The 12,698-nt window shown below is 33.7% G+C and overlaps 1 protein-coding gene across 1 annotated transcript; it reads right to left on the bottom strand.

Moving 5' to 3' along the window:
* Positions 1–2,440: 2,440 nt before the first annotated feature.
* LOC128870249 (tigger transposable element-derived protein 1-like) lies at positions 2,441–3,619 on the bottom strand. The gene has a single exon (XM_054112849.1). It carries the CDS (start codon positions 3,617–3,619, stop codon positions 2,441–2,443), a length of 1,179 nt encoding a protein of 392 aa, XP_053968824.1.
* Positions 3,620–12,698: the final 9,079 nt, after the last annotated feature.

Genomic DNA, 12,698 nt, shown 5'->3' on the forward strand with positions numbered 1-12,698 from the left:
AATCAAAATTACTTCCTTTTGCAATGCAGAAAAGCAGCACAATGGGCTTAATTGTCTTACATTGTGTACGGTTGGATTGATTTCGATAACGTTAGGTTAGGTGAGGTTTAGTTAGGTAATACTACGCCCGAGTAAGTCAGAAAATTGCAGAAGTAAGTCAGCAAATTGAGTTACTTTTTGCATTAATTTTTTTGACGTTATAATATTCTTCTACGGTCTCTGTTCAACTCGAGAATGTTCTGTTTATATTTTATTTCTACAAAAACGTTCTTCACTTGGAAAATTTCTAATAAATTTTGATGAAATAATGCTTGCTAGATTCGGAAAGGTATGAGTAAATATACAAATATGAAAGTAGTGAACAAAACTTGAGGGTGTTAAACATTTTTTGAACACGGTTCCACGTCGTTCTCGGCTAGATCCACAGTGCTCATCATGTCACTTCAAAAGTTCTGATTCACTGTATCACCGTGTTATTTGTCGTGACAAGGCGTCAGCTACAACATTCTGTGCGCCTGGTTTATACACGACTTTTGCTTTATAATCTTCGATATTTTTCCAGTTTTCCAATTTTTGTAGCGACCATATAATATGTAGTGGGTAACTCTTTCTCGTTGGTACTATAATTTTGTTCTGTGGTACTAAGTGTGTGTGATAAAAAATAAATTAGCTTTTTATTTTGACTCAATACAGCTCTAATGGCTATATTGGAAGCGTCTGTAGTGAGTTCAAAAGCTTTCTGATAATTTGGCTGATATAATTCCACCTGCTCCTTAAAGCAGTTTTCCAATTTATTTATGCCTTCTATGGCCGTTTGGTCTAAACTAATTTTTGTGTTCTTACTTTATTTTTTCCGATATGAGAATTCTCTCCTTTAAGATTTAAAGTTATCGGTTTAGCTAGAGCTGCATAGTTTTTTACGAATTTTCTATAGTATCCAGTAAGTCCTAAGAATCCTCTAAGGTCATTGAGGGTTTCTGGTATTGGGTAATTTTCTATCGTTTTTATTTTATTCGGATCAGTTGAAATTCTATTGTGCTTTACAATATTACCTAAGTATTCTACCTCTTCCTTAAAAATGTTGACTTTTCATTGAACACTTTTAAAGAGGCATTATTTAATGCGTTAAAAATAGTTCGAATGTGTTTCATATGCTCTTCATAGCATGAGGAGTAAATGATTGCATGTCAATGTAAACATATGCGAATTTACCCATGAAGTCGCGCAGGATGTCATACACACATCTTTGGAAAATAGGTGGGGCGTTCTTCAATCCGAAAGGCATTCGAATGAAGTCCATTCACACAAAATGCTGGTTTCTCTCTGTCATTTTCTTTTATCTTAATTTGATGAAAGCCGGACTCCAAATCAAGTGTAGTGAAAAATTTGGCTTTCCCTAAATTTTGGAGCGCAATATTTATGTCTGGTATTAGTGCATTTTGCATAGTTTTTTCACTAATTTCCGACTTTTCCATTTATCTCATCTACTTCTTCATTCATAAACTTAATAGTTTGTTTCGTATTAATTATAGAATTAATATGCATTGATATCACTTGTAATGGTTTTACTTTTTTGGCTATATTAAATTTTAAAGTTTTCTTAACATAACTAATATAGTTATGCGTTGCACCTGTATCTACTAAAACAATATAATTTACTTTCCCATCATTCATTACTATACTGGGCAACCCATTTATTAGTTTTAAATACTTAATTACTAAATGATTTTGTTTACCTGTCTCTACAATTGTGCTAGAGTTGTCTTCTTCGGATGTTAAGTTGTTGTTCCGCATGATTTTTGGTTGTTGGTGTTGATTGGTGAACTGGCCACTGTTACCTCGTGGTCTTTTCCAATTTTTATTGTTTCTATTCACGTCGTAGTAGTTTTTTGGTGCTGAGTTGGTTGCCTGAATGTTGTGTTTTCAGACGTTGTGTCCACAGGTTCTGGTTTTGGGAATTGGGATGGCGGGTTCATGGTGTTATGGTACATTTCTCCAAAGATTTTCTCATCTGCTCCTTTCTATGAGATCACTGTTTTTATTTCTTTATTGGAAGAAACACGAATAGATTTTCTATCACTAAATTTTTATTTCTTTGTTCACTGTATTTTCACTTCTTTTCCTTACAGCCTTTAATTTTTTTACATAACATTTTGTCCTTTATTATGAAGGATTATGTACACCTAATTCTCTTTTTACACGATAGATACGTTCCCAAAGAATTCGTGTAAAAAAAAATTCGTGTAAAAAGAGAATTAGGTGAAAACAATACTAAAAAATTCTTTTTAGAGTTCACTAAAGAATTTATTTCGTGTTTACACATTTTAATTCTTTAAATATATTATAAGAAATAAATTATACTTTGAAAAAAAGAAAATATTGTAATATCTGAAATTCATTAATATAAAACAAGTAAAAATAATATAAACATAAAAAACTTTTATGCATTGTCACTTTCTGACAATAAACGCATACGTTTGCGTAAGACTAGAATATCACTGCCATCACTAGAATTATTTTGTTCATCATCTTGTGAAATTGTTTCTGGATTATCATCTCTAGGCTCCTGTGTTGATAATTCAGTAGTTTTTAGAAGGAAATCAGTCATTAAAGATTGTGTTTGATTTCGTGATAAACCTTTATAAACTTCCCTGTAAGATGGCATTAATGGTTTCAGTTCACGTTGAAATTTTGCAGCTCGTTCCTCATCAGGATCATGTTGTTGAAAATGATTACCTAATTTTCTGGCAAGATCAAGACCTTCTTTAATTAGAGTTGCATTTAAAATGGGAGGATCTTCTTCGTCATTATCGCTATGTTCTCTGTCTTGATGAGTCTCAAGGGTGAGGTCTATAATTTCATTTTCGCTCAAGCTTTTATCAGCTAATAATTCCTCTATATCGGCAAATGATAGATCATCGAATCCATCTCCACCAATTGTATGTGCCAGCGTTGTGATGTCAGTAAAAACAGCGTTATTATGGGTGACAGGATCAGGATCTTTGCTTTTGACACATTCTGGCCAAATATTTTTCCAACATGAGTTCAAGGTTGATGGCTTTAAGTCAGCTAACGCTAACCCAACTTGATTAATGCAGTCCATAATAGAAAATTTTTTCCACATATCAATGACTGTTAAATCCTCATTATGGTCTAGTTTGTCTACCACGTATTGGAATGAACGTTTTATGTAGTACTTTTTAAAAGTAGCAATGATCCCTTGGTCTAGCGGTTGTATTAAGGATGTAGTGATAGGCGGAAGATAGCAAAATTGCACATTTGGGTGCTCCAAGAGCGGATGGCAAGTTGCATTGTCTAGAATTAAAAGAACTTTAAATTCTAGACATTTTGCATTCATGTAGCGTCTAACTTCTGAAATGAAGTATTTCTGGAACCATTCTGTAAAGATTGCACTGGTCATCCATGCCTTTTTGTTTGCTGTCCAGTGAATTGGCAGTTTATTGAAATCTACACTTTTCATCGAGCGTGGTCTTAAAGCACGATTTACTAGCAGTGGTTTTAACATACGTTCTCCTGAAGCATTGGAACAACGGTCCTTTGCTACTTTTAAACCACCGGCAGTTTTCTGCGATTTTGCAACATAAGTTCTGCTCGGCATTTTTTTCCAAAAGAGGCCACTTTCATCTACATTCCAAACTTGATCTGGGGTGTATCCTCCATCTTCAATAATTTTTCTAAGTTTTTCAGGAAATTTTTTGGCAGCCAATTCATCTGCTGACGCAGTTTCTCCCTTAATTTTTACATTATGGAGAGCATGTCGTTTAAGAAAACCTGTCATCCAACCTGTACTTGCAGAAAATTCGGGTAGTTTTGACTGAGATGAAGTGCCTGGCTCAACTTCTTTAATACGTTTATAAATTCTTAATGCAGTTTACTTGATAGCAATTCCATCTACTGGTATTCTTTTTTGTGATTTATCTTCAATCCACATTACCAAAGCTTTTTCCATCTTCTCTTTGACAACATCTCTTATGTATGACGATGATTTAGCACTTATTTTCGTTCCAGAACATACCGATTTTCTAATCGCAGTTTCATTTTTCTTGATCGTTCTTATGGTAGCTTCATGAATACCAAAATGCTTTCCTACAGCCGTTGCTCCTTGTCCTGTTGTAAGTTGATCTAAAATTTTAATTTTAGTATCTAAACTGATCGCCTTCCTCTTGGCTTTTATTACAGGTGAATTATGTGACATTGTGTTAAGGCTACCAAAATATTTTTCATATTAATAATGCAAAGATTTGAAAATTATTTAAAGCTTACCTGTTATTGAGTTAATAAATCTATACGAGCACTAACTTTATTTTACTTATAATGTTTTAAATACTCACAACAACTAGGCGTCTTTTCTTTTCAACTCTCAAAACCAAACTAAATTGCGTAAAAAGTACATTACGTCTTTACTCTATGCATAATTCGGGGAATCCCACTCATATACACATATTTTTATAGCAACAGCTGTACACGATAACAGCCCAAAGCCGCTCATCCTGTATAGATGCGATTACATGCTGATATTATAAGATCCTAAACAAATAACCTAAACCGATATGCTAAAACAAAAATCCCAAACAATGAATCCGATTTGCTCTAGGAGATTCAAGAAAAATTTATAAAATATTGAAAATCGTGTTAAAACAAAACAATTCGTGTAAAAAAAATTTTTTTTCTCTTTTTAACTCGTGTTAAATCAAATTCGTGTAAAAAGAGAATTAGGTGTATGTATGTTCTTGCTGCGACAAGGATGGCTATTTTTTGGTCCGCTCACTGGAGCATCAATGTATTAATTATTATTATATATTAATTAATACTGGACTGACTGCCAACATATTTGGCAGTCGTATTTACCATATACTTATACCTTATCTTACTATTTTAGGTACACGACTTGTATATTAGCTTCTTTGTTTGCTGTTTAGGAAAAACATGTTTATATTTTGTTATTCTTAACATATGTTTATCTTTTGTTATTCTTAAAATACATATTTTTATCTTTTGTTATCCTTCAAATACATATGTTTATCTTTTGTTATTCTTAAAATACATATGTTTATCTTTTGTTATTTTTAAAATACATATGTTTGGTTTTGTTCAGCCCTGCATGATTATACTTAGAATTTACTTAACTATTTTTATTTATTATTTGTGAATGAAATCATTCCTTAACTTAATTCGAAGTATAAATATGTTTGATAGTCTACTGTAATTGTAGAATTGTGGTATTGTAAAATAAATGATCCGGATAGATTGACATCTTCCTGGTCTATGTAAACTATTTCTTCGTATTGGTTGAGAAGTATGACATCGTCGAAAATTTCTTCGATGGCTTTTGAGTAAATGCCGAATATAGGAGGAGTTACTGATGTAAACAATATTCTTTTTGTACAAATTTTAATTTCATTATGCATTACACACTAAATTTTCCTCAAAATTTAATTTAATTTTTAAGTGTTAGAGATTCACATAAATTTTCATCAGTTAATGGGATATCAATTAGATATAAAATCATTGAGTTATTTGAAGCTATTTTCACATTTGCAAATTCAAAAGATTCTTCAACATTACTAAAGGGAATTTCATCTTTTTCAAAAATTTCTTTTATTATTTTCATTTCAATATTAGAAAAAATACATGAATTTACTATGCCAACTTTGGCCCAATGAATTGCATAATTTATATTACCAATTTCTGCTTTTATTAATTCCAATTGGTATCTTATGCTTCCAGCGACATCATGTTTAATGCTATTTTGATTTTTCAATAGTGTAAATATTTTGTTTAAAATCTCTGTAATATTATGAGTTCTTTCATTCATTAACTTATTTTTAATTACTTGTCTGTCATTATTTTCAAGGACATTATTAATATGATTTTCTAATACTTTAAAGTCGTCATGGTCTGGACTTCCTGCCAGCCATTTCCAAGCAGATCCTATAGCATTTAATGATATTTTACTACCCTTTGGTTTGGTTTTAATCTATTTAGAAAATTTTGTATTTGTGTTACCTACTCCAATAATTTTATGTCTTATGCTAATATTAAGATTGTCAAGTGTCCTTTGGTATTCATTTATGTCAATTGTTTGCATAATCCATAACTTGCGGATTGAAGTTTTGTCCATCCTTTATTAAAAGTCGCTAATTGTGAGTTAGTATAGTCAAGTATCCTAAATTCGCCACCTTCTAGTGGTAGAAGTAATCTAAAAAGAAAAAAATTTAAATTTTTTATGTCTTAATGTTGCCTTTGAGTACTGTCCGTCCTTTTTCAGTTATAACTATACTTGATTTGTCTTCTCTTACTATTTCTTTTTTTAAGTGAAACTTCTTTAGCGGCGGTCTGATATTTGAGCGAGAATGGGAAAAAATGTAACGTTTACAGATTTCGTTACGCGAAAGAGAAAAAAAGATACAACGTAGAGAGAAGGAGAAAGGGAGCTATACATTTTCTATACCTAAGACATAGGCTTCGTTGTAAGACAGAGTATACAGATATATAACATGTCGTATCGTATGCGCGTATTATAGATGTACGCGTCAGACGCTATATATTAGCAGTTGAAACAGCACGTGTGTATACTTGATATATATATCATTGTATTTTGTTGTGATTATTTACGTTATTTACATCTGTATTCTGTGATTATTTGATAATATCCTTGAACCGATTTAATGTAAGTATATTTAAATTATTAAAATATTATTCTAAATAATATTTCTAAGCCTATATTGGGCTGAAAAAATAAAAATAGCTTATTTACGCCACGTGTTTCATCACCGATAACTATAACGCATAACTTCCATCAGTACGTGAGAGAGGCATTACTTCAGTGCAATCAAGAAATATATCTATACATCGCTGTAATACATGTAAGTAATATATACCAATTGATATATAATATATATCGCAAAGCTGTTTAAATGTTCAAGTGAAATTGAGAGCGCGAACGCACACTGACGCATGTAATTATGTGTGCATACGCGCTCGGCGTGCACGCGTCAACATACACACTTATGTGCGTCAGTGAGCATTTATATTTTATACCTGAACCTTAGCATTACATTATGACTGCCGAATCCACTTGAAATTATTATAACATTCAAAAATGCTATTTTCGAAAAAAATTCTCACCACATCTATACATATATATTATATAAAATTCAAATTATGTATGTATCTATAGATCGACTTGCGTCCTAAACGCATAAACCGATCGTAACCAAATTTGAAACACGAACTGGATACCTTACCGGGATGGTCATAGGCTAAAAAATATTTTGATATATATAGGGGGCGTGGCACCTTCCATACAAATGGAGTTTTTAACAGTCCGTATTTCTGAAAGTATTTACGTTAGACCACTGAAATTTGGTAAGGGGTTATATGACATTAATCCTTACCACATCCACAAAAACTGCGTATAACTAAAGAGGGGGCGTGGCACCTCCCATGCAAATGGATTTTTTAACAGTCCGTATTTCTGGAAGTATTTACGTTAGACTACTGAAATTTGGTAAGGGGTTATATGACATTAATCCTTACCACATCCACAAAAACTGCGTATAACTAAAGAGGGGGCGTGGCACCTCCCATGCAAATGAATTTTTTAACAGTCCGTATTTCTGGAAGTATTTACGTTAGACTACTGAAATTTGGTAAGGGGTTATATGACATTAATCCTTACCACATCCAGAAAAACTGCGTATAACGAAAAAGGGGGGTGGCACCTCCCATACAACTGGAATTTTTAACAGTCCGTATTTCTGGAAGTATTTACGTTAGACTACTGAAATTTGGTAAGGGGTTATATGACATTAATCCTTACCACATCCACAAAAACTGCGTATAACTAAAAAGGGGGAGTGGCAGCTCCCATACAAATGGAATTTTTACCAGTCCGTATTTCTGGAAGTATTTACGTTAGACTACTGAAATTTGGTAAGGGGTTATATGACATTAATCCTTACCACATCCAGAAAAACTGCGTATAACGAAAAAGGAGGCATGGCACCTCCCATACAACTGGAATTTTTTATAGTCCATATCTCTGGAAGTATTTAGGCTAGACCAATGAAATTTGGGAAGGGGTTATATGAGGTTAATTCCTAACACCTCCAAGAAAACTGAGAAAAACGAAAAAGGGGGCTTGGCACGTCCCATATAAATGCAATTTTTCATTGTCCATATCTCCGGAAGTATTTGGGCTAGACAACTGAAATTCGGTAAGAGATTATATAAGGTTAATACCTAACACCTGCATGAAAACTGGTGATAGTTAGAAATGGGGCGTGACACCTCCTGTACAAATGGGATTTTTCATACTGCATATTACTGGACGCATTTATGGTAGAATACCAAAAATTGGTAAAAAGTTTAATGAAGTTAGTATTTAGTACTCCTAGAAAAAATATGAGCTTAGAGAAAAATGGGGGTTAGACCATTTGATATAGAAACGAATTTATATTATCAACGATAGAGGTATTGATGAATTGAATGCATTCTCTTATCGGGAAAGCTTACCGCCGCAGATGAAGTGAATGCCTGCTTAAAATCGTCATACCTATGGGACTACGTTCAAAAATTGACTCTTTCTACAAATATGAGAGCACATTTGGGAGGAGATGCTTCAGCAGAAATTTTTCTGAACAACTACTTACAATAGGCAATGGAAAAATACCAGTTTCTTTACCACCAAATTTAATTTCTTTTCCTCCAGGTTTTTGTCAACTTATGTTATCAGTCGATGCTTTGATAGAAAGGGTATTTCCAAATATTTCAGCCAATCACACAAACTATAGATGGCTTCGAGAAAGGGCAATTTTGGCACCTAAGAATGACGATGTAAATGTCATTAATTCCAAAATTCAAGAAATACTACCAGGAACTGTCACAACTTATCATTCCATTGACACAGTCGTCGAAGAATCCCAGGCTGTTCATTATCCCGTTGAGTTTCTTAACTCCTTGGACCCATCAGGAATTCCTCCTCATCGACTGATGCTGAAAAAGGGGGCCATGATAATTATGCTGCGTAATTTGGATCCTCCACGTTTAAGCAATGGCACAAGGCTAATCATCACGAAACTTTTACCGAATGTTATAGAAGCTATGGTTTTATCAGGAAATTTTGAAAACCACAAAGTTTTCATACCAAGAATTCCAATGATACCGACGGATTTGCCTTTCAATTTTAAACGCCTCCAATTTCCTATTAGACTGGCTTTCGCAATGTCCATAAATAAAGCTCAGGGGCAATCATTAGCTGTAGCAGGAGTCAATCTAACCAACTCATGTTTTACCCATGGCCAATTATATGTAGCCTGCTCCAGAGTTGGCGCACCGAAAAACCTTTTTATTTATACTCAAAATAATATAACAAAAAATGTCGTATATCCGGTCGTTTTAAATAATACCTAAACTGACTTAAAAAAGTTAAAGTTGTTTTATTTACATTGCATACTTTTTGAGAGAAATGTGGGGTGAAACCCACGGGTAGATATAAGCTAGTACAATATATTATCAAAAAACAAGTATGCTTTACATGAATTTTTCTATTTCACAGATTTCACCAAGCCAAAAAAAAAAAAATTACGAACGTTCACGAGGTAGCGAAGGAAAAAAAATAAAAAAAGTAAAAAAAAATAGCCTAAACGGGTGCAGAGCGGATTCGCGCATACCGAGCGCGCATAAGGGCCCTCGAGAATGTAGCCGCGGCTGCTTCTATAAGCAATGTTGCTGTCCTCAGTCAACGGAGTAGCCAGAGTGATCAGGAAGCAGAGAATACTCATCGAGAATTTGTTGTTCGAGTTGATGTTCATCAACCAGATTTGCCATCGCTTTCGGATGCTCCGTCAACGAGCAGTAATGCACAAGTTCTGCGTGGCACATCAATGTTGGGGAGACGTTTCAAAACTCCGAAAACATCAGCAGAACGTGTTCGGGCTTATAGAGAACGGCTGGCAAAAATGCTGCTAACCGGCAACACGTTGATGACATTTCTGTACTTGGTGAACCATCTCAACAAGTAATCAACACGGCAACAGCCACCGCAAGTCAAGAATGCGCAGAGCGAAGTCGTACATATCAAAATTTTGTCGAACCAGTATGCACTCCCGGATCTTCAACCAGTGTACAATTCAACAATATTATATTGTATATTGTATTAAAATATCAGTATTACCAATTGAACCACCATCAGATGATAGCATAATGCAAATATAGTTAATAAAATCGAATTTTGGTTACACAAATTTTATACTGTTGAATTTCTTTTGAAATTATCCCTGTCTCCTTCTCTTCCTCTCTCGCTCTTATTCACACTCGTTCACACACAGAAGTTTCACTTCTACCACGTGTACGATGCTGCACATGTTTTTTTTTTTTATATCTAGCAGTGAGTTTTGAACCTAATCTTTTATTAATTCTTACGTAAATAACATCGCCTGGTGAATATGTTTTCATAGGAGTTCTTTTTTTATTATGCGCTTCTAAATCTTTTTCCTGTTTTTTCTTAATTGCCTCTATGTTTTCTTTCCGTACATTGTCATATTGCTCTGGGTTTGTAGAAACTCTTCTTCCGAAGAATGCTTCTATTGGTCGTTTTCCTATTGTAGAATGAATGGTGTAATTGTATTCTATACTATCTAAAAGTTTTGAAAAAGATCTATGCATTTTTTCAGCTTTCAGACACCGCATAATTTCAGTAAGGGTTGAGTGAAATCGCTCACCTCTCCATTGACTGTACTTGTGTAAGGAGGAGTTTTATAAATTTGTATTTGTAACTGATCTTCTAGCATGAAACATATGGAAGCAGAATTCAAAGCTTTTTCGTTATCTCCTATTATAAATTTGGGTACGCCAAAAGCGAAAATTATCTGTCTTAATGGTTCTCTAATGTCTTCACTTGCTTTGCAGTCTATTAATTTAACTTGAGCATATTTTGAAAATTTATCAACAGCTGTGAGAACTAGTCTTTTCTCCGTATTGTAAATATCGATATGAACTATTTCTCCAGGATACTGCGGAATGGGTGTTTCGAGTAATTGTGGTTTATTGGGGTGTCGGTCATATTTGTTTTACTTACAAATTTTACATTGTTTAACTATATTTTCTATTTTTGAATTCATTTTTGTGAAGTAAAATTTCTGTAATATTTGAATTTTATTTTCTTCAGAATTTCTATGCGCACGTTTGTGTTCTTTTAAAATTTATATATCCTGTCTTCTACTTGAGTCTGAGTAAAATGTGTTTTAAATTTAGAAAAATGTAGTGGGTATATTTGTTGGGTTTTTACCCATGATTGGTTCCGATGTAAAAATGCCATTTATTACTGAAATATTTAAGTATCGTTTGAAAATGGAAATTAGATTTTCGTCAGTGTAGTCATACTGAATTAAAATATGTCTATGAAATGAGGGAAATGGAATTTTAAATTGATAACTATTTTCTTCGCCCCTTAAGAGCCAAATTTGATTCTTAAAAGCGTTTATTGGTGCTTCTACTGCGGGAATAAGGTTATGTGTGGAACTTTCATCGCTATGTTGTGTGCCTGTCAATGAATTAATGTGAGATGTTTGTGGTGATCTTGAGAGTGCGTCAGCTACAACATTTGTTCTGCCTGGTTTATAGATTAACTCGTAGTTGTATTATTCTAGTCTAGCTTTCCATCTCTTCATTTTACTATTATAGTTTTCTATTGCTAAGGGCGAATCTTGATTTTAACGGAGCCATAAAGATAGTTTCTTAAGGAATTTAGGGACCAGATTATTGCTAGTATTGCTTTTTCGTTCGCTGCGTAATGTTCTTCGGTCTTCGATAAGGTTCTAGAAATGAAAGTTATTGGTTTGTCATTTTATGAAAGTACCGCTCCAATCGCATAGTTTGAGGCATCTGTCGTCAATTGGAAATCTTTGGAGAAGTATACCCTGTGATGGACCGTTTGAGTTTTTCAAATGAGTTCATTGCTTCTTTGTTTAGTGAGATTTAAACTTTTTTGGAAATAGTTTTGGACACTCGTCCGTCTTCCCCTCTTAAAATGATCGTCAGAGATTTTGAAAGCTTTGTATAGTCTTCGATGAAACGGCGATAATAGCCAGAGAGTCCTAAAAAGGAACGAAGATCTTTAATCGTTTGTGGGGGTGAAAAACTGCATCTGCTTTTTGTGGATTTGTTTGGAGGCCGTTCTTCAAAGTAATAAAACCTAAAAATTCTACTTTTGTTTTTAAGAATTCACATTTGTCAAGCTGAATGTTTAAATTTGCTTCTTCCAAAGTATCAAAAATTGTTTTAATATCATTAAAATGGATTTCTTGATATTTACTGAATATAACAATGTCATCGATGTAAACATAACTTCTTTTTCCTATATGATCCCTAAAAATGTCATCAAGAGCTCTTAGGAAAATAGAAGGAGCATTCCTAAGACCGAAAGGTAATTGGGTGAATTCATATTTTCCGTTATTCACCGAAAAAGCTGTCTTCTCTATATCTGATTCCTCTAATGGAATCTGATGGAAGCCGCTCTTTAAATCGAGTACTGAAAAGAATTTATTCTTTCCGTGTTCTGAAAGTACTCCATTTATTTCGGGGATTGGATATCTGTCGGCTATTGTTACTGAGTTTAGTTTCCTATAATCCATCACCATTCGGTATTCCTCAATTTGCTTTTCTACCTGTCCTTT

The sequence above is a fragment of the Anastrepha ludens genome, chromosome X (genome assembly GCF_028408465.1).
Source record: "Anastrepha ludens isolate Willacy chromosome X, idAnaLude1.1, whole genome shotgun sequence".
Lineage (NCBI taxonomy): Eukaryota > Metazoa > Arthropoda > Insecta > Diptera > Tephritidae > Anastrepha > Anastrepha ludens.

Coding starts and splice junctions, on each gene's coding strand:
- LOC128870249 (XM_054112849.1), bottom strand. CDS start 3,619: ATGCCGAGCAGAACTTATGTTGCAAAATCGCAGAAAACTGCCGGTGGT.